This window comes from Ascaphus truei, chromosome 8, assembly GCF_040206685.1.
Source record: "Ascaphus truei isolate aAscTru1 chromosome 8, aAscTru1.hap1, whole genome shotgun sequence".
Classification (NCBI taxonomy): domain Eukaryota; kingdom Metazoa; phylum Chordata; class Amphibia; order Anura; family Ascaphidae; genus Ascaphus; species Ascaphus truei.
Genome location: NC_134490.1, coordinates 96,350,793 through 96,374,578, shown reverse-complemented (window position 1 = coordinate 96,374,578; position 23,786 = coordinate 96,350,793). Strand labels below are relative to the sequence as shown.

The window sequence follows — 23,786 nt, the reverse complement described above, 5'->3', positions numbered from 1 at the left end:
AGGAAATGAGAATTGGCCATACATTTATGCAAAATGAATACAAAAACCCTGCGCTACTTTCTAAATGGGCTTGCAATTTATTCATTACATATTTGATCCAAAGTCTTACAAAGGAGTCATTTGGTTGCATCTTTTGATCACAAAATGATTTAAGCTGCTAACCCCACCAAGGTAAACTCCATTTAAGCAGCTGCATAATATTTCTTATTGTCTTGTGGACTCAACATCTTCACTATTACAAAAGAAGGTAGCAGGCTGGGACTGAACAACAAGGGAACATGTGACACGTGAACGTGTGATTTAGTGCAATTAAAACTGGGAAAAAACTGAACTATAATCCATATAGCACTGTAAAGGAGAAATGTTGAGTGCACAAGTTCCTTAGTGACAAGTAATACTACTGTATATATGCAATTCTCTTGTCTGTCAGTCACAGACACGCTCCAATATTGAGAAAACAATGTGTTTATCTCCAACTCCTACCTACGGGTAGATTCTCAGATGTCTGGAAAATACTTGGCAATATGTTAACTTCAATTATCTGCAAAACTCATTAATGAGGCATTAAGTGCCGTGTTAAAGTAACGATGGCCTGCTGTTAACTTTAAGGGATGTTTGTACTAATGGTATGCAAAAGAGGTGGGCACCACGTTGATGCATATCCTCAGCAGTCCGTTAAATGTAACGCAGGAATCAATGCATTTGTTAAGGCTTTTTTTAGGTTGTGGCTATACCCGCCGTTAGTGGCTGGACATAACTCCCCTGGCTGGTCCAAACTGTCTTCTTGGGGGCACCTACCCCTATAACCCACCCCCCTATCCCCATCTCCTCAACAAATCTCCCCTCCCCCCATACAGCAATGGCCATAGCCCTATTAGCCAAATTACATCTTTTGTCATAGAAAAGCATTACAACAGCAAATACGTGACAAATGAAAAACAATCACATCACATGAACACTAACATTTTAATCCATTGATTGTCACTATTGCTAACTAGTCAATAGGGCCTAGATAGCCACATTGCCAATTAATGGTGACACTAAATAACTTACTATTATTATTACTAAATATTACTTACCCCACTAAATATTACTTGCCCTCAGGGGCACCTGAAGATTAATAAAGGGCTGATGCCCAAACATAAAAAAATGTAACTATAACAATCTAAGCCAGATAGCCAATAAAAATCCACAAAACCATGAAAAATTATTTAAACCTGATGCCAAAGTTAAAAATAAAAAACAAATAAAAAAGTAGTAAAATATAATCCCAGCCCGATGGCACAAAAATAAACAAAATCGAGTTCCAATAGCCTTTGTTCATTCTGTTGGCATCCTGGATGGACGTCGGTAGATCCTCAACTTGCCACAAAGCCCTGGATCCTACATTGATAGAAGTGCAGTCTCCAGTGAGTATTTTTTCTTTTATTCTTCTTTTCTTTAAAACATTCTTCTTTCTTCAGGCAGGCTCTTGCCTCTTATCCCGGTCTTCTGAGACATCCCAGGCTTTATATAAGTACTGTGATGTCACAGAAGACCAGTCACCAGGTACACAACCAATCCTTTTGGTTGATGTACCATGTGATTATCTCACTTTTGCATAAAAATGACTTGGCAGGCAAAAGTAAGGGAATCACATGGTACATCAAGCAACCTTTTTGTTGATGTACCATGTGATTCCTTCCATTTTTTGTGCTGTAATGCCACCTCAAAGGAAAGGAATCACACAGTACATGAACCAATCATGTTGGTTCATGTACCACAGGATTCCCTAACTTTTGAAAAGTCAGAGGGGAACACATGGTATATCAAGGAATATGATTAGTTGTGTACCATGTGACTAGTCTTCTGTGACATCAAAGGCATTATATAAGGCCTGGGATGTCTCAGAAAACTGAAATGAGAGGAAGAGTTAACATCCTAGTTAAAGAAAGAAGAAAAAGAAGACAGCTTTAAAAAAAAACAAGAAATACTCAGCGAAGACTACTCTATCAACGGAGGATCCAGGGCCTTGATTTATTTTCCCTGATTTTTAGAGTTTGTTTATGTTTGTGCCATCGGTGTAAGATTATTTTTTACTACTTTTTTGGTGTTTGATTTTTAAGCCACTGGGCTTGGATTGTTGTATTTTTATGGTTGGGCATCACCCATTTATTGGATTAATCTCTGGGTGCCCCGGAGTATGAGAAGGACAGCCTTCATCCCGGCTGGGGTAAGTAATACATTTATTTATTTAGGGTCTCCAGTAATTGGCAATCTTGCACCAATTGAGGGTTATGTGATTGTTTTTATTTTAATGATTTTATTTATTGTGTATTTACTGTTATAGCTTTTTACCATGACATATTACACCGTGTCATGATTTATTTAACAAAAATAAAGCCAAAATGGAGAAGCCATCGGTCGGCCATGGTCGACAGCGGACACAATGCAAAGGAAGATGCCTGGTATGTATTGGATTGCAATATATATCTGGCATCTTCCTTATCCTATGGCTAATTCGAGCCAAGGTTACAGTCAGTTAGCGCCGGAATATCACTTATCCAGACTTTAGCTGGATAACTCCACATTAGCCATATGCAAACAAGCGGAAGTCACAGTAGGACATATTTAACAGACTTCTGAGGATCTACCTCTAGTACAGGCTTCATAACTTGTCTAACTGTTCCTTTATTTTGATAACTGCACCAAAGCCTACTAAAGCACTCCTACTGTACTTTACCATTTGCACCAAATTGACACATTTCTCATCACAGTGATGCCAAGTACACACAATGCCAGGTAAACTATGACAAGAATATCAAAAGTAAACAATGTTTGACAAATTAAAGCAATGGAATTGTAATGCATATTTTGCTTCTTGTTTTTTTATTTTCTGCCTTCAAATTAAATTCATATTTTTGCTCCTAAAATACATTACTAAGTAGCATTGCAGACTTGATGTTCTCTATAGGGGTAAGATCAAAGTGAACTAATGGCACTGGCATGTCTAGGGTTAAATCACTGTGTGTTCCGCAACAGTTTTGACAGGAAACCCCCTCTCACCCCATCCCTTTATTGAATCTCCGATAAGGGTAGGTTCTTCCCTCCGCAATTACTGTTAGTAGAACTACCCAGTATCAAGCATGCTACCTAGGTGTCATTTTACTACTCCCTCACACTCTCCTCGACTGCTAAAACTCTAACACAGACCCTCATTCTCTCCCGTCTCGACTATTGTAACCTTCTACTGTCCGGCCTTCCTGCCTCTCACCTACAATCTACCCGAAACGCTGCTGCTAGAATCGCTTTACTCTTAAATCTGTTTCAGCATCTTTCCTGTGGAAATACCTCCTGTCTTCCAATTAAATCCTGCATTACTTTCAAAAATCTCCTTCTCTCTTTTCAGGCTATACACTCTTCTGCCCGCCTTACATCTCAGCCCTAATTTCTCGCTTTACACCTGGCGAGAGGATATATACTGTATAGATGTCTGTCTCACTGACTGCCCCACACCTCTGGATGAAATGCACTTCCCCTCAATATTCGACTGGCACCATCTCTCTCCACCTTAAAGGCCCATGTTAAAACACCCCTCTTTAACGAAGCATGTGGGTAGCTGCGCTTGCTGATTCTATACATCTCATATGCACTGCCCTCTTGCAGACACACTTACCATAACACCCCTCCTACTGTCTCTCTAGTTCTCGCTACTAACCACTTAGATTGCAAGCTCTTCGGGGCAGGCACTCCTTTTCTCAATGTTACTTTTATGTATGCATTGCTGATTCCTATTATGCCACGTGTGCCACTGCTGTAAAGAACTATTTACATGGATGGCACTATATAAATAAAGATATACATATATATAGAGGTTGGGATAAGGGTAGAGAAAACACTTGAATGATAACACCCCCCACCCTCCTTTTCAGAGGAAATGTGTGCATTAATGTGCAGTCCTTGGTACAGTAGCTTACATGAAAACATCATTTAACAATCACATGGTTTTCTTAAACAAATATAACTGTGCTTGAAGCAAAAATCTGTCATCCTTTGTTTCTTTGAAAATGTATTAATATGTGCAAACTCTTATTGATCTCACAGTGACATCATACAAAGGAGAGTAGCCAAAGGAAAGCAATCACCTCACCATGTTTACAAAAATAAAATTATTTAACTATTTAAGATCATAATTACCAAGCCCAGCTATCCCATAACACACTTTGCAGCCCATTTACTTTATATAAGGGATATAAGGGGCTTTATGGAATTGCACCACTTTATAAATATTGCTTTAAACCCCTTAAACCGGTTACTGCCATCATTATACTTTGGTCTTAGGAGAAACTGCCCCTTTAGTTTCCAAAGAAACCAAAGCCACTGGATATTTGTTTTAAGCTTATGTTTAAGGAAGCCAAGTTGATTGTTAAATTCTTCACAATTTTTAGGGGGGTCAGCTTCCAGGGTTTGTATCCAAACTGGAGGTGTGACATTTACACCTCCCATTTAGCTTCGGTCATTTATACTGTGGGATAAACAACCTTTGTTCTACTTGTGGGAGAGCTTTCAGTGGGCAATCTGAGAACCCCGAGGAGGTGACAGAACTCAGGAAGGAAAATGATAACTAACAGGGTTTAAATAAGGCAGAGACAAAGAATCCGGGGTAAACAGGATAACAGGCAAGGTTACATAAACAGGACTGGGACATGGAACAGGGCCATGGATGTGGGGTGGCAAAAAAACAAAGGGTTGAAACGCCACGAAGGAGAAACTTCCTGAACTTTAAGTAGGGGACAAAAGAATGCATATTCAAGAAAACAGGTCTAGGTTTTTGCCAGGCACCGATGAACCGGTCTGCCAAGCACTTTAATACTCCTATAATTTTTATTTAGAAGTAGATACGTGCGAAAGTGGCAAAGTTCACCTAGAGACTCTTAATCTGAAGAAATAAAGGGTGCAGTGTAATAAGTAAGAATATTATTACAGTAGCTTGAAATAACCAGAACTAAATCTTGCTCACTCCCCATTTTCTCCTTATCAATAACTAACTGGCTTTCTCATCAATTAATGGTGATTTATTACTGAAATCTTTACACAGCGGCTCAGGCTTTCACTATACATTTTTAGCTAGTGACAGGCAGGGCGGTAGGTTTTAGAATTTTGGAAGTTTCCTTTTTTGCCATCCTGCCCCTCCTCTTCCTGCAGCGTGGCAATGCATTTCCGTGACAACGGGACGCCACGTTCTCATGGCAACGCGTCATCACGTGACGTCACAATGCTGCAGAAGGAGGAGGGCGGCACTGCAGGAGGAGGTGAGAGACCTTTACAGGGGCCCCCCTGTTGTGGGGAAGAGTGCGGATCAACCACCCCAAAATTTGCTAACCCCCTGAAATTTGGCGCCTTAGGCCCAGGCCTAGTAGGCCTATGTCTAAATACAGGCCTGGTGATACACAGCATTTTATATAGGCAAATTGTGTATATTTATTTAAAATGTTACAGCTATGTAATTAAATTCATACAAGGCTTTCATTCTCTACTTACCACTTTGGGAATTCTCCCTGAATCACTTACAAAAGATACTGTAGCCAGGAAGCCTTTTAAACAATATTGATAGAAACCTTGTACACCTTTACGCTTTCAACACTCAATAAACAGGTTTCTATTTAAGTTTAAGAAAAACAAACAGGTATAACATTATGAAGCAGAGGTGGTGGGTCCCTAGCAGAATTAGTGGATAGGGACCCTTTACTTACCGAACATCTCATCTAGATTTTTTTACAAACCCTTTTTTTAACATACAGTATCTACACTCAAGAAGTTGTTTTTTTTACATTTTTGGCTGGTTTATGGCTATCAGGATGTATGGAGACATCAGAGGTAACATGGAAACCCACAAAAGACAGGAGACCGAAATATATAAACTGATAGAATTTAATGTTACATAAAATATAATAAGACTGGGAAAACAAAATGGAGTCTGCAAAACATATAGTTACACCATTAAACTTTGGAAGTACTGTAGTGGACAGACAAAAAGCAGGGGGGGGAGTGCAAAGGGAATAACTAGACAAACTAAAATGAGTTGCAAGCTTTGTAGTGCTACTCGCAAAAGCAATAGTAGCAAGGAAAACAAATACTAAACGGGACAGTAAGTGCAAAGGAAATGCAAACAAAGACAAGAAGTTACCTGTATGTAACAGTGTTTCCCCCACCCTATGGGAGATTCCACTGTTACCAGGTGTATGGTGCATCCTACCTGTAGGCTCACAAGATGTTGAGGTGTCCGCTGATGGTTGGGGGGACTGCAGAACAGGCTTCTGGGGCATATACCCGACATTTACTCCATGGTACACAGCGCCTCCATCTGCTGTAGGCTCCAGATATATGAAGGTAATCTCCCACATTAGAATGTTTTCCTCTCCCCCCAGAAAGATTATACACCAGGCACGAGGTCTATGAAACAGGAACAGTTTTATTCTTCTCTGTACAGACCAGTCGATAGCAGCTCTGCCCAATGCCGACATACTGTAGCACTGGTCTCAAACTTCAGATGGTCCCTGGACCTTCACAACGGGTCAAGGGCCCCCGCAGCAGTCCTAGCTCTTCCCTTATCCTCTAGCAGGACGAGGGGTATAGGTAATCACTCACTTCCGTGAAGGGAAGGAAATCTGAGCCTGCCAGTGCACAACAACCTGGGTGTGATACCTTCCTTGTCTCTCTCAATGGTAGAGACCAATTGACTATAATTTAGGATGCAACCCCCTTAAGCACAGCAGGGAGAGGGTACCAAGTTTGAACCCATGCTTGGGTAGAACACAGACCTGATTCCACCTCCTCCCCTGTCACTCAAGGGTACTGTCTAAGTGGGGAAAACCCATGATTGGTCCTAACACTGCCTGTTTTACCAGGATTGATATGTCAGAACAGGGCAGAATAGTAGCCACACCCAGCCATGACTACATGTAGATCTGCAGAACTAAAAGCCAGATGAAAGGGAAACAGAGAAAGATGCAGCATCAAGGAACAAAGGAAAACCTGACTGCTTGTCAACTACAAGCAAAGAAACTAAAAGACTGGGTGGGGTTTTATACCCAAACAAAGATGGCAGCTGGCCTCCTGAACAGTTCTAGTTCTAACTGGCCCAGATTCTGAACTTAACTATGTATGCCCCTACAGGTCTACGTGGAGTACTGCGGGAGGGAATAATGACATGGGCTGATTGTTAACAATCGCCCCTTTCAACCACAATTACACTATCATCAACGGATGTCACTCCACTTCTGTCTACATGAATGGCGATTGCAATTTCTGGGATTAACATCAATTATATTTTAATAGAGTAATCACAATTATCCATTGAATACCACACTGTAACTGCCCTTACTGTAAAAAAAAACCCCTTTACTTTGTTGCTGGTGAAATCTCCTTTCTTCCAACCTTAAGGGATGGCCCCGAGTCCTTTGTACTGCCCTTGGGATGAATAGTTATTTTGAAAGCTCCCTGTACTGTCCCCAAATATATTTGTATATTGTTATCATATCCCCTCTTAGACGCCTCTTTTCTAATGTAAATAAATCTAATTTAGCTAGCCTCTCCTCATTAGTTAGATTGTCCATCCCCTTTAATAATTTGGTAGCTCTTCTCTGCACTCTCTAGTTCCATAATGTCTTTTCTAAGGAGTGGTGCTCAACATTCCAGCACAAAATCAGGAAGTACATAGGCTGAAAATAACCCAGTTCTGGGTATGTCACGGTGACTTTATGGCAGGCTGTAATTTACACACAAATATATATAAAAGATAATATATATTTATAACTGGGTCTGAACTGGGACGAGACTTAGATATGATAAAATATAATTTATTCCTTGATAAAGGTGAACACATCAGATATACAAATAACAGGCAAAATATAGACACTTACTTAAAATGGAAATGATGAAGCAGTCATATCTGGACTGGCAGTTCATACAGCACTCTTCATAGTCATCAAGACACCAAAGACATGAAAGACCTCTGGCATGAAGACATTGCATAGCGTTTCTCTCAGCAATCAAGATGGTATAGAACAGAAACAGGATAAAGGGTTGACCACAGATTATATACCTTTTGTGGCCCTATCCTTAACCTTGAGTACAGTGGATTGATTTTCAATTATCTCTAGCCACTCATTAACGTGGGAACACATGCCCCCCTGCTAGTTGGTACATGCGCAGTAGCACTCTGGGGTCTCATTTCTGTAATCCCACATTTGCATCAGGAATGCCAGCCAGTCTACCAAACGGAATATCTGGCAGGAAACCCTTTGTTGTGAGGTGTGAAATGGAACACTTGAAGACTGCTCTGGTTTGAGTAATCTCCGACCTCATGCAAACAGTGGAGGTGACAAAATCCTTTGAAACATACTTAAGTCCTAGACATTGGGTTGCCTTTCTGGCCATATGCTACCCTGGTATGCAAAGGAATTTCCTCTGGGTTTTACCCATACATTGAAACACAGTATGAAAGATAAAACATTAGACATATTAAAATTTCCGGTTTCGTTAGGTCCAGCAGGTCCAAACTTCCCAGTTCTCAATGCCAGAACTGGGACACCCTATGGTCCAATTTGAGACTTGCTACGACCTTCGGAACCGGAGATACACAAATACACTTAAAACCGTTTTACATTTTAATACAAAAATCTCCGCTGTAAATTAAATCACAGTTTTTCACTAAATCCCCATTGAAAACCACGGGTTCCGCTGCCATAGACTTTCAATGGCAAACCGCCGCCGTTGGCGGCTATGGGAATCCCCGCCATAGACTTTCAACGGGGCGACGCCGCCGTTGAAGTCAATGGGGTTTTTCTGCCATAGCCGGTCAATGGGGTTTGGCCGCCATTGGAGTCTATGGGAAAAATCCCGAACTTTCAAGGGGGTCCATACTCCGTCGGGTTGGTCCAAGAGGGTCAAGGATGGTTCTGCAGTTATGCCGGAGAAGTGACTACAGATACCCCAAACCTTGATCCTCTGGGCCCTCCGGAACCGGAGCTATGGATTCCCAAATTTCAGCTTTTCACACTTAGCCGTTTTCCTGAGCCCGTTTCTGTCGCCGCCATTGGAGCCTAAGGCGCGACCCGCTCTTCTCGGTTCGACCCTTATCGGGGGTCCAGGATACGGGGACCCGGTTGTGGTCGAGTGGGGGGAGGTCTAGGAACTAGGGACAGAAATAATTTTATTTCTAGGTGCTCTAGAACTGTTTATTCCCACGCCACTTGTCGTTGAACTTGGCTAATCAGTGATCAAAGCTCTCCTATTGAAAATGTATTCTCTTTGCGGTTAAGTGGTTTGGACGGCAGCCAACTCGTTCCTGGAAAGCTCCTTCGAGGATTTCCATTGAAGTCAATGAGCCCATTGACTTACAATGCGAAACCGCCGCTCCTCCTCTCGGACGCCATCTGCTGGTCTTCTCAGGAAACAGGACCCAAACAGCAAGATTCACCATTGAAACACATGGAGCTCAATGGCGGCCTATGGGAGCCTGCAAAATGGTGCCTGAAAAGGCGGGAAAATTACACAAAGGGCTATAATCACTAAACAACTATTAACCCTTGTACTCCCGGATGGATCCTAGTGTGTGTGTGATGCAGACACTGATATAACAATAAAACAGGGGGACAGTGGAATATACATTTTCAGGTTATGACAAGGGTTAAATCACATTTCTGGGCCTCAGCCCAGTTAACCCCTTGTCTCCCTGGTGGGGTTAGAGGGTGGCCAATTGGGGTGTAACCCCTTTAATCCCAGGCCAAATCCTCCCCATCGTCACAGGGTACCCCTTGGTTTTCAATGGAGTATAAATAACAGGGAGAGTATGTATGGGTGGTTTACGCTTTAAACACAGAATGTTATATATTTAAGTAATAATCGCAGAAGAACAGGGCATTACTGGCCAATAATGCCGTGGAAGAGTTGAAGGCTGAGGCGAAGCCGAGTGACTTTAACCCAGGCCTGTAATGCCCTGTTCTGAGGGGATTATTGCTATTATAGGCTAAATGTGAGCTTTTTTTATAAAAAAAGTTAGCCACTTTTGTAGTCATATTGGTTTCTTATCAGCATAATGGTCTACATTCTTTTGCTGCAAGTTTATTAAAAGGAAATTGTACATACACACAGCCCCCTCTATATATACACACACTGCAGCCCCTCCCCCCTCTATATACAAACACACACACTGCAGCCCCGCCCCCCCTCTATATATACACACACACACACTGTAGCCCCCCCTCTATATACACAAAACACTGTGCAGCCCCCCTACACACTGCAGCCCACCCTTCCTCTACATACTGTACACAAAACACACTGCAGCCCTCCTCCACCCTCTACACTCACAAAACACACACAACACACACTGCAGCCCCCTGTAAACTCACAAAACTGCAGATGCACACAGCAAAACACACTCTGCAACCCTCCTCCACCCTCTACACCCACTGACACACACACACATACACACACACACTGCATCCCCCTATACATCCACAAAACACACTGCAGACACACACACACAAAACACTCTGCTGCCCTCCTCCACCCACAAAACACACACTGAAGACATACACACTGCAGCCCCCCATCCCCCTCTACACCCACCAACAGAAGACACACACACACACACCAATACAATACTCTGCTGGCCCCCTTTACACCCACAAAACACACAAAACTTTCCCCTCACTATCCTGTGCAGAGCTCTGCAGGCAGGGTGGGGGAGGAGTCAGTGCCTCCTGACCAATAGCTTCCCCTGTCTGGGAGCTGATCTCACTCTTTGTGAATGAGAACTGAAAGCTGATTGGATGAAAAACTTGGCAGGGTGCCAAACATTATGGGCTATTACTGATTTGATAATGCCTGGAAATTAAACCAATCAGAGAGCAGGGATTTCAATAATTCCCAGAATTTAACAGCTTTAGCCTATAATTAATTTTAATGTGCACTATAAAAATAGATAATAAATATGATACAATTTTAACATACTGTATTGTCACTAGATAAAAAGTTCTATCTTTGCATCAATTGTGCTACAAGCTTTCCTTAATACTTTGACCCTACTGTGAATTATCAGTGTGTAACAGTGTTTCCACCACCCGGTGGGAGATTATGGCCATTACAATGTCTGTGGTGCATGATACCTGCTGGTAACAGGAGGGCTGAGTCGTCCGCCGATGGTAGTGAGGACACATGACTACTGTAGGCTTCTGGGGTAAATTACCCACATACCTTTAGCAGCGCAGTAACTCCATCTGCCGTAGGCTCCAGGGAACTGAAAATGATCTCTCACGGTAGAACTGATTACCTCTTCCCCCAGTCAGATCACACACCAGGCCAGAGGTATAATAACAGGAACGGTTTATTGTCTCACTCTGTGCAGCACAGTACACGTCAGGGTTCTACCCAATGCAGCAAACTGTCAGCTACTCACTGAAGGTTGGTCCCTGGACCGTCACTACAGGCCAAGGGCACCCGCAACAGTCCCAGCTCTTCCCTGCCCCTCTAGCAGAGGCAGAGCTATTGTACACACTCACTCTCCCCCGGAGGGGAGAGTACCAGAGAAGGCCCAATAGTCTGACTCTTGGCTGTGTGACCTGCCCCTCTCAAGTGGGTAGAGGCACTCTCGAATTTGGGGCGGCACTGCCCTTAAGTACAGCTGGGAGGAGGGCACAAGGTCTGTCCCATGATTGGTCATGCCCAGGCTTGATGTCACCGCCTCCCGCTGTCACTCAAGCGCAGCACCAAGGAGGGGGAAACCCCCATATCAACTACTGGCAGCCTGATTGTACCAGGGCCACCCCTGTACTTACTACCAGTACAAGGGCAGAACAGTAGCCACATGTGACCTGGCTACAAGTACAACATACAGTAGTATCCACCAGTGCTTTTTTTTCTGCAAAAGAAAGGTGGGGATACTGTGGTTCTTCAACAATTTCTTTGTGAGAAGTTATTAACACAGAAGCCATATGCGCCAGAGCTCACCATTGCGCAGACAGCTACTGTGTTAATAGCTCATAGTGGCAGGGGTGAGCAAACTTTTTAAGTCGAGCCCCCCTTTTCATCCATGATATTAGTCGGGCCCCCCCACCTGATGTAATCCAAATCACATGAAAATTGTTTTTATTAAAGCGATGTACAATATAAATGTGAATACAAATATGCCAAAATACTTGCATATTTCAACATTTTTAAAACAGCAAAATGTGACAAATTGTATATGGGGTTTTTAAATAAATCAGTGTAGTAGTGTAAGATAATACTGACTGCTATTTTTTTTCTCTCACCCACTCTTCCTCTCTCTCTGACCCCCCACCTCCTCCTCTCTCTCACCCCCCATCCTCCTCCCTTCTCTCACCCTCCTCCCTGTCAGCAACCTCCTCTCTCCTCGTCATCTCTCTCTCACCCACCCTCCTCATCATTTCTGTCACCCACCTTCCTCAACATCTCTCATCCACGTTCCTCATCATCTGTCTCTCATCCCACCCACTGTCCTCATCATCTCTCATCTCCCCCCTCCTCATCATCTCTAATCCCACTCTCCTCATCATCTCTCATACCCCCTCCACATTATCTCTAATCCCACCCTCCTCATCATCTCTCATTCCCCCTCCTCATATTTCATTCCTCCTCATCATCTCTTATCCCTTCTCCTCCTCATCCCCTCATTTCCTCTCATCATCCCCTCATTTTCTCCTCATCTCCTCTCTTCCTCATCTGCTCATTTCCTCCCTATCCCCTCATTTCCTCTTTTCTCATCCGTGCTCCTCACCCCCTCCTCCTCTCACCCCCTTAATATCAGGCTTTGCTGGAGGACCTCGGTAGTGGAGCATGCGGTGGCAGAGGCGGGTGGTGGGAGAAGATGATGGCGGAATGCCATAGCAGAGCAAGGTGGCAGAGGAGAATGGCTGGGGAGAAGTGCTCTATAGCAGTTGCAGACATCTAAAGTCAGTGAATACTTGTGGGTAATACCACTGGGGCGTGCTCCTCCCCGGCCGTTCTCCTCTGCCTCCGTCCAACTACTCTGCTGCCCTAATCTTCTCCCCTCATCTTCTCCTGATGACCGCCTCTGCTGCTGCCACCGCTCTGGTCTAAATTAAGTGCCCTCCCTAAAAAAATCTTGTGCCTCCCAGGAGGGCACGCACCCCTGGCTTACACAGTAGCCGTATAAAGAAAGGTGGGGATATGGTGCATCACCATGGACCCCAGAAGAAAAGCCCTGCTGTCCACAAGGAATGATGAGTAGAGATGTGTTTTTTATTCGTATTATACAGTTTGTCTTTTTTTTTATTAACAGAGATGAAAATAACAAAGAAAACTACCCTCAGAGAGCTACAGAGCTGGAGGAAAATAAGTCACCGTCCTGGGATGTTCAGCCACACACAGAGAAGGTGTTTGCTGGTACATCCAGACATGGAGTTGGCATCTTGCAGACAAAGCAGCCAAGGTCAAGTGTCAAATTAGAAAGTGGAAAGAGCCATGAAGGAAATCAGGTAAAACAAACAATTGTATGTCCCCTTGTCCCCCCCCCCCCCCACAGAACTGCATATTATGTTTTTGATTTCTAGCTTATTACATGTGTGGTCACCTTTTTTCACTGTATACAGTATTTCCTTATACCTGTTACCAAATATCAAGTGCAAAACTAAAGGTCAGACACCATTGGAAACAATAAGGATGTAAAACTGCTGTCCGACTGGTCCCTTTGCTTTGGTATCCAGTACAAAGGTAAATGTAAATCATTTGCTTATAGTCACCCCTTCCCTCCCACCCTGAATCGAAGACTCCCCTCAGCTGATTCGCTGTCCTCCAACTTCTCAGGAAGTTAGAGAATACATTAATTAAAGAACCGAACATTGACTATATTGTAAATAGTGAATCAACGTTTGCGATTAGAGGTGAAACCCCAGGTAAGTAGGTCAATAACATTTTGTAAATCATGTGACAGTCGGTTTTACTTTAACAAGTACATCTGAACCCCATTATAGCGCTGTCATTGAGGTCCACAACCCCGAGACCGCGTTATAACCGGGGTCGCATTAAAATTTCACCGGCATCTAGCTCTCCCTCCTCATTGCAGATGTCAGCTCTCTCCTTGGGGCTTCTCCCTCCTCATTGCAGATGTCAGCTCTCTCCTTGGGGCTTCTCCCTCCTCATTGCAGATGTCAGCTCTCTCCTTGGGGCTTCTCCCTCCTCATTGCAGATGTCAGCTCTCTCCTTGGGGCTTCTCCCTCCTCACTGCAGATGTCAGCTCTCTCCTCTGGGCTGTGTCCACGTGCTCTTCTCTCTGGTGCGTGGTGTCATTTTTTTTTTTTAAACATTCAATTCAATGCTTTATTGACTACCAGACACAGACACATACACACAATGTGGGAATTGAACATTAATATATTTTGTACAAAACACATGCAGGGCTCGAACTCAGGACATTCTGATACCAATGCCTTACCTCACCATATCATACAGGAATTGAACCCAGGCCCTTTCATATGCTAGTTAAGATTTGTACCTCTACACCACAGGAGCTGTGTGATGTCACAGACATCTAGAAATAAACATGACATTTAACATTGACATGTACTCTGTGGCACTGTGTTGTAGAGGATAAATATATTTATAGGGTATGTCTTGTCACACCAAGCCTATGGTGTAGAGGTAAGAGGTAAGGCATTGGTATCCGAAGATCCTGAGTTCGATCCCTGCAAGTGTTTTGTACAAAATGTATTAATGTTCAATTCCCACGTAGTGTGTGTATGTGTCCGGTAGTCAATAAAGCATTGAATTGAATGTTTTTAAAAAATGGCACACAACGGCAGGAGAGCAGAGAGATGAGCACGTGGACAGCTGGAAGAGGAGAGCACCGGCAAAAAAATGGAGGCTTTCAAATCGGGAGCCATGCTCAGACTGCGTTATATGTGGATTTGCGTTGTAGCGGATCGCACTATAACGGGGTTGAGCTGTTAGAATCGGTTGCTTTGGATTCTTTGGAAATGATTCCTTTATTTCAATTCGTTGAATGATGGAGTGTTTGCCAGTGTTTTCTTTACCCATACTCCACTCTGTCCTTGTTAGAAAGCCAACAAAGATAAGGCAGGGAGAGATGAGGTTTTGCCAATGCAAACTCCTGTTCAGCACATAGATATAATACAGAAAGGAGTGGCCCGAGACATGATACTCCTTTCCATGCTTACAAACTAACATGTAACAATATTTATGTGAAAAATATTGGTTAAATTTTTTAGCACCCAGATTTAACCCTTAAACATATAAGTAATTTTAGTAAACTTTGGTCCGAAGAGGACCTACTCCCTTAGGAAAGGTTTAATGTTGCAAAGTAATAATGGAAACTTGACTAAGGTTGGTCAAATGATTTTCACTTGCTATTTAAGTTTGAATACATTTTTTGCACTGACAAATCTTCAATCACGTTGTTGCATGTAGTTTTCCAAGATCTTCATGCACAACTTGCTGTTAAGTTGATGTACTGTACCACAAACTCATCTTTCAGTTTGGTCCAATAAAGGGCATCATAACCTTTAAAATATAACGCATTTGTGATTTTGTTTGTTCAATTTGATTTAAACCCCCTGCTTTTAATACAGGTGGCATATGTATAAAATGTCCACTTACTGTTCAATTTATACTTTTTTATATCCCTGTATTGTACTTACCTATTAGTTATTTGGTTTTCCATAGGAGAAAGATGTCACAGAACTGAAGGATCAGGACATACCAGTACTGTACTTTATTATACTGTAGCTACTGTATGTTAACACACTAATCAGTGAACAAAGGCACTGTAACAATAATGACTCATCTCACCACATGCCACCCTAGGTAAAAATAGATTTGACAGAAATGTGCAAAAGTTCACATTCATTTGATTTATAGATTCATTTGACTTTCTAAATAGCAGTTGCTAAAATAGACAAAGGTAATCAGCAGTACTGTAGGTGTATGGCTGCTTCTTAACACTGTGCTTGATGTCACCTAAGGGCCGTTCTATACAGCATGCGGCCGTGCGTGCCTATGTGAACGCGCGTGCACGTGCTGCATGCTTTTTGTATGTATAATATAGAAGCTGTGAAGGTACAGTATTTGTGTGTGTATGTGTGTGTGTATGTATGTGTATGTATGTGTAATTTATTATTTATTTAAAAAAAAAACATTGGTAAAAAAAAAATATTTATTCAATTTGTGTAGACACACAAATACACACACACACACACACACACACACACACACACACACACACACACACACACACACACACACACACACACACACACACACACACACACATACATTCAGCGCCAGTAGCGGCGCCAAAAAGATTAATTTTCCCGTCTTCGCCGCTGTCTGTCGGCTCCCCGCTCCCTGCCATGCGCGCTGTGCCATTATAGAAAGGCTGACTGACGTCAGCCAACTAAAATGGCATAGCGTGCGCCCGGCACTATATAACAGCCCTAATGCTACCTGGTCACTTTCAGGAAATGCAAAGACAATATATCCAATTAAGGAAAACGAAAGTCCTGCAAACCTGTCAGAAAGGCGAAAGAGGCGGGGCAGTGAAAGAGGCGGGGCAGTGAAAGAGGCGGGGCAGTGAAAGAGGCGGGGCAGTGAAAGAGGCGGGGCAGTGAAAGAGGCGGGCAGTGAAAGAGGCGAGGCAGTGAAAGAGGCGGGGCAGTGAAAGAGGCGGGCAGTGAAAGAGGCGAGGCAGTGAAAGAGGCGGCCAGTGAAAGCGGCGGGCAGTGAAAGAGGCGGGCAGTGAAAGAGGCGGGGCAGTGAAAGAGGCGGCCAGTGAAAGCGGCGGGCAGTGAAAGAGGCGGGCAGTGAAAGAGGCGGGGCAGTGAAAGAGGCGGGGCAGTGAAAGAGGCGGGCAGTGAAAGAGGCGGGGCAGTGAAAGAGGCGGGCAGTGAAAGAGGCGGGGCAGTGAAAGAGGTGGGAAAGAGTGTAAAAAAATTACCCTTTTTTCATAATTGATTGATGTGATGAGAAGACATTTAGTGAATGTCGATTCTCAACTCTGTTTTGCACTTTGTTCATTAGGATGAGAAATGTTTGCATTCAGCAGCTGCACGTTTCAGGCCATTATAAATAGGATATAGAAGAGCTCACACAGCTGTGTCCTACTGCACCGACACACTTTATTCGAGCAAATACCCGGTATGTACCTGGCAGATACCTGGAATGCGCCGCTCCTCACCTCTGACAAGCCCCGTTGCGTTTGCCTTCCCAGCCTGGGTTCATGCCTGGCTGACGGGCGGCTGATCTGTTAAATGATAATGATTAGGATTTAATAGGCTGCAATGCTTAGCGTGTCTACCTGATGGCATAAATTCATGAATTGTAATGCAGTATATATATATATACTGTGCAGTATTGCAGCCAGCGGGAATAAAATGCTTCAATCCCTGCCTGGAAAATACCTCAATGCACTCGGGCACAAAACAGTCACAAACCTCAATACACCCGGGTATACCCGAATTCGTGGGACTAGCCAAGCTCGAATAAAGTGTGTCGCCAGTGTATTTCACCCTCATTACCACATAGAGAACTTCAATCTGATTTTGTTAAACTAAACCGTTTTTTCACAGTCGCAAATTTGATTCTAATTATCCATGCAGGAAAAAGAGATTCTCCCGAGTTCTTCTGCCTCCTGAGAGGACAGATTTGATCACAAAGTGCAGCACTTTCACCATTCCTCGTCTCGTTGTCTTTTTTGTTTGATTGATGCCTCTTGACTTGTATAACATGTTTTCCATTGTAAAGCAGCACCTGTCTCCTATTTCAGTTACAGTAAAGGTGACACGGTGTGCTCATTTGCATATCATTTCCCAGAATCCCTGGCTGCAGTCTAAGCACTGTATGCTAAGAGATAATGGTAAAAAGCAGGGGGGTGCAGACCTGTCTGAGACATGTGTAGCCCTGTTTCCTATTGAATACAGTACGCAACCAATGCTGTGCAACCTGTTGGCTCGCAGGGCCTAAGCCTCTGCCACAGAGAGCCTGGGGCACCTCGTATGAATACTGATAACCTCTTACTTAGTGCAGCGCCTCCACCTGCGATGGCTCCCAGCAGAGTGGGAGTTGTGCCTCGCAGGACAATAATATATATTACTCCACACACACCGCATATAAAATAACCAATGACTTTACTAACGCAACCATAACTTTGCATATAATCAACAGGTGTCCCTCCCTAGAGGAGACACTATGCTATGGCGTCTCGCAGGACGCGACCCATTCACCGTGTACCCACACTGTGTCCAGTTCCCACACTCAATATTCCCCCACCCCCAAAGTGAGGTATATGTGTGTGACTGCGCAGCCACTATGTCCTGATATGTATATATAGTTGGTGCACTTGATGATGTTACCTGCGGCGCTCGGGCCTGCCAAGCAACTTCACAAAGGATCCGACGTCGCCTGAATTCCAGGAACACCCTCCGGGGCGATCCCACCCGGTGGGTGGCTGCTGTGCGGCCGAGGTCTGAGCCCAAACCTCTGGGTTGATATTGCAACAGTCTCTGGGTATACAACTCTCCTGCTGATACTAAGGGGAACTGTATCCTATCTGATGGCCGGTCCCTACTTCCGCTCCACTCTACGGGGACTCAGGGCCTAACTGGGCCGGGGGTATGCGGCCTAGTGTAGGGGCTGTTGGCCTCCCTACACACAGAGCTCCTTCTCCTTCCTCCTCCCGCTCGGTTCTAACCGGCGTGCTCCCCTGAGCAACCTCTAAAACCTTCCTCCCGATATCCCGGCCGCCCTATAGGCTCCCTGGCGTCACCTGGTCTCGCTATGGCTGCTGGGACTCGTAGTCCCGTGCGCTCCACCCTATAGGAGCCGCTCCTCTTTCGCGGGCTTTGCAACCTCTTGCTGCACATGCGCGACCTCTGCTCCCTCACCACCTCCACGGGCTCACCGCGCATGCGCGAACACCAACATGGCGGCGCCCTGCTACTCGGGTCACTGCGGAGCCTCCGAAGCACTCCCTGCACGCTGCAACCTTCCCTATTCTCCCAGCACGCGGAGATAAGGGTAACCTGGGGGACCTGGCTACACATGTGAATGTGCTCACGTGATATTTTTATTTGCAGTTACAGTAAACAAGTAGTGTTTTTAAATTCTTTTTATTCTATCAATACATAGCTTGATTCACAATCACAGAACATGCATGAAAATGACCCCAAAGCATGTTGAATACTGTACATTCTCCCTGCTTAGTCCTAGTATTTCAACAAGGGTTTGTTATGTTCTAGTCTCTGTGTTGTGAATCTCGTGGAAGTTACAGTATTTCATGTTGGTTATGTTGCAGTATTTGAATGTTTACTTTGCATAGGAAAATATGGGTAAAAAGCATATGTTAGTGTAATAAATCTAATCTTTTAGCTCATACCTTTTAGCAGGCTGAAAAACATTTAAAATAACTGGTTATGGTTGTGTTGCTGCTCTGACTGATATAGTAGCTCAGTGGTAGTGTTTGATGTGGGTGGACCTTGTTACTATCCTCACTGTCTCCAAGTTCTCCTTGTGACCTTGGGTAAATCACCTTATCTCCCTGTCCTTGAGCTGCCATAATTATATTGTAAGGTCTGAGGGCCAGGGACTGATTGTGCCTGTAAAGTTTTATACACAGTGCTGTGTACACCCCCAGCACAATAAAAAACATTGTTCTCAAAAAATGGTACTAACAGAGTTCCAATCACCATTATATTGAGGCAAAAATATTCTTTCACTGGAAACTAGTCTCAAACTTGCTTTATTGCTGCTCTCAGTGAATGAATATCCAGGTTAGCATTTTACCAGATAAACCTTTATTTGCACAATTTAATACATTTCTACACATTAGACAGGCTCTGATAATGTCAGATCACATTTTTCAGTTATATCAGGTGGATATTTTGGGGTATGTGTTTCAAGGCAAATTTAGAGGTAAACTGTGTGAATTTTATCTTGTGTCGGCGCGAATATATCAAGGTTTGTGCTCAATGTTTTGCTGTGTGTCAAATTTGATTTGGGGACTGTCAATAGGAGGGGTTAAGGCAGAGTTACATCACACACAGATTATAAAGGGATGCATTCTGCGTCTCTGTGCCTCATTCTGTTTCTTGTATTTGTGCCAAATAAAATCTGCCGGCTTGAAAAATCCAAATATTTTTAAACCTTGTTCCCAGGCAGTATAGTGGGTTTCTGAGACTGTCGTGGGATGCGCTTTAGTTAGGTGCCAAGCTGCCTCAATAGCATGGGCACTATATCTGGCAACCAGTGTGGGAGTTTCCAGAGTCACGCCCCCAACTCCTTGCATATGGGATGTTTGAAGCTTTTGATGATCATGTGGTGCATTGATAGCTATATCACCCATGCTGTCAGTGTGGTTTGGTGCCTTACTAAGTACGGGGTCACCCAACAGGCTTAAGTACCCACTATAATGCCTGGTATCAGTCAAACCCTTAGAGGACCACCAGTTGGGAATTACTGCCCTAGAGAATAAGCAAAAATGAAATGATGTTCTCTCAAAGTTATAAGAGCCCCTTGAGTGCCAGCCCTGGTGTCTTCAGGGAACAGTAAGTTTGTTATACTGTATCTCAGGGGTGCACAAACTGGGGGGTGCGGCCCCCAAGGGTGGTACAAGATTTTTTTGGGGGGGCGCGGCGGTTGCAGAGTCCCCACGATCTTCCCCCCAGGCATTTAAATTAATGCCAGGGGATCGCTTGAGGCTTCTCTAACGTCCCTTACCTTGTCTTCGGCGAAGCGTCACCATGGCAATGTGACGACATGTGACCCCGCGGCGGCATTTGACGCTGAAGACAAGGTATGGAGGTGGGCGCGAGCAGGTAGGGAGCGCAGGCAGGGGGGCGCGGCGGGAAAAGTTTGCGATCCCCTACTGTATCTATCTCTTTTTAGTGAATAATCCTTAGTGTATCAAAGCGCACATTATTTATTATTTGTAAGAAATGTATATTAATCACACTTAAAATGGACATCAGAAATAAACATATCCACGTTTCATAGCTGTGTTTGTCATCTTTGTTTCTCATAAGAAATATTAACCATGTCCACATCAGTATTTTTTGTAGCCTTTAATTTTGAGTCAAAATGACACACAAATCAATGACCTGGTTCAATAGTCTGTCCAATATAAGTAGGAATTCAAGATAGATGGATACTGTCGCGGCCCCTCCTATCCTCCGACTTACCCGGAAAAATGCGGGCATGTTATCCAACGCTCATGGGCCTTCTCCGCGCGGCCCGAAATCAGCTGATAGCGCTAATAGCGCTAGACAATGATAGCGCTTAGCGCTAAACAATAGCAATGCCCGCAGGCGCTCAAAACGGCCGAAAACCCGCGATTTGCCCTCGATTTTTAAAATTGCGGGGAAAAGGCCGCAGGAGAATAAAGGCGGCCGCCACTGTATATTGAACCCACTATACACACATTTATAAATGCAAGTCATATGATAAACCTTTCAGTGCCGTAAAGCAGGGGTGCGCAAAGTTTCCTGCATGCCCCCCCCCCCCGTCTCCTCTCGCATCCGGCTCGCGACCCCCCCCCCCCTCCCTGCATGATTCCGGTGTCAAATGACGTCACATGACCCCACGCCAGGTTGCCATGGAGACGCGTCGCTGGAAGTAAAGTAAAAGTTACAGAGGCCTCACGCGATCCCCGGCATTTATTTTAAATGCTTTTTTGCAGGGCCTCTGTAACAGCCGCACCCCCCGCCCCGGAAAATCCTGCGCCCCCCACTTTGCGCAACCCTGCCATAAAGGACACGGGCCCCTCCGGTACTCACGATCACGTAACTGCTTGCCAAAACAATGCGATGATCGTTCCGTTACTGACGACAGAACAAATCATGAGGAGTCACCCCCTTCCATCCACCATCACTTCAGATCATGTCCTGAGCTCCATAGGAGTGCAGGACGCAATCTCCCCTAAGAGAACAAGCATTTTTTTGAGGACGTCACTACTACATCATGGAGCACCCAGTGGGCCCGAACCCATGGCGTAGAAGCAACGTACCAGGTCACTCATAGGGTTAAGGTAAGTCAGCATGGTTAGACTGAGAGCACTACTCTTTCCCTATCTAATGTCCTGTGGCAGGACGGCCTGTAGACGAGGTCAGGCAATAGTCCACAAGTGTAGTTTCAGGTTAACGAAAATGGTGAGTGGCTTTATATCTCCACAGCATAACATAACATGTGGGCACACTTTCCCTTTAAGGCATCACCGAAACATAGCAAAACAAATCCTGCTCCACATTGGGAGAACTGACTAACACTCCAGGCCTATCTATCAGGCTGGCTGGCTAATCCATTTACCAAACCGTAAACATATATTAAACAGCCAGGAAAACAATATTAACAATTCTTACTTTGGTTGAAAGAGATATTTGTGAATCCCTCTGCATAGCAGCTTGTCTAGGATCGCTCTGAGTCAGGCTAGCAAAAGCATAGTTCTTACTGTCCTTTAGAGAGAGTAGTGGGAGTCCATCTGGCTAGCAGCTCACATAGAAGAGTTCGGTAGTCTGAGACAGCCACCTACTACAAGCAACAACTTCCTTATATACCCTGCTGGTTATCAGGTGTATGCTTACTTCCTGATTGTTCAGCTTTTCCTCTGGAGTTAACCCTCTGAGTGCTGGATGAAGCACTCAGGCGTATGTCTCCCAGGCATATCTGTTAGAGGCTGACTTCACCCTGTCACATACCTCCGCTATTTGTGTGTGGCTAGGGCCCCACACAGCTGAAGCCCGACCCTCCACTCCTTCTCTTGACAAAAAATCGGCATTTCCATGGTCCTTCCCAGGCCTATGCTGTATATCAAAAGAGAAGGCTGGAAGGCCATATACCACCTGGTCAACCTCGTGTTTGTGTCCTTCATGGTGTTTAACAATTTCAAGGGCGCATGGTCAGTGAGAAGGGTGAAGTGTACCCCGGCGACATAATGTCGCAAGGCCTCAATTGCCCATTTTACAGGGAGGCACTCCTTCTCAATGATGGAATACCTCACTTCTCTTGGGAACAGCTTCCGGCTGATGAACAATATGGGGTGTTCAACACGATCAATTGGTTGGGACAGCACTGCTCCCAGTCCTACCTCGGAGGCATCCGTCTGGATTATGAAGGGCTCTTTAAAATTTGGGCTCCGAAGAGTAGGGCCCCCTGACAGGCACTTTAACACATCAAAGGCGTTTTGGCACTCCCAAGACCATCTAACTTGGGTCGGAGCACTCTTTTTTGTTAGATCTGTTAGGGGTGCAGTAATTTCTGAAAAATTGGTATAAACTGCCAGTAATACCCTGCTAACCCCAAAAGGGAGCGGACCTGTGTCTTTGTCTGTGGGGTGGGGACTTCCTTTATGGCAGCCACCTTGCTGGCTAGTGGCCTTACTATCCCTCCCCCAATGGCATAGCCCAAGTATTTTGTAGTGGCTTTTCCCAGGGCACATTTTTTTGGATTGGCAGTGAGCCCTGGTTCTCTTAAAGACGTTAGGACTGCCCTTAACCTTTTTATGTGGGACTGCCAGTGCCTACTATAGATGACGATGTCATCCAAGTAGGCCGCGGCATATGCCCTATGGGGTCATAGCACCTTGTCCATTAACCTTTGGAACGTGGCTGGAGCCCCATGTAACCCAAATGGCATAGTGACGAATTGGTATAAACAGAGAGGGCTGGCGAAGGCAGTTTTGCATTTGGATTCTTCCGCTAAAGGTATGTGCCAATATCCTTTCGTGAGATTTAGGGTGGAGATATACTCTGCTTTGCAAA

General features: G+C 44.4%; 1 protein-coding gene across 3 annotated transcripts in view; it reads left to right on the top strand.

The window, feature by feature from the left end:
• The window catches only part of FAM13C (family with sequence similarity 13 member C), a 507,877-nt gene that overhangs the window by 318,756 nt on the left and 165,335 nt on the right, over positions 1 to 23,786 (top strand). For all 3 annotated transcript variants that reach the window (XM_075612947.1, XM_075612948.1, XM_075612946.1), the window contains exon 7: positions 13,307 to 13,502. In XM_075612947.1, the coding sequence (XP_075469062.1) occupies positions 13,307 to 13,502 (196 nt within the window). The remainder of the gene's footprint in view (positions 1 to 13,306; positions 13,503 to 23,786) is intronic.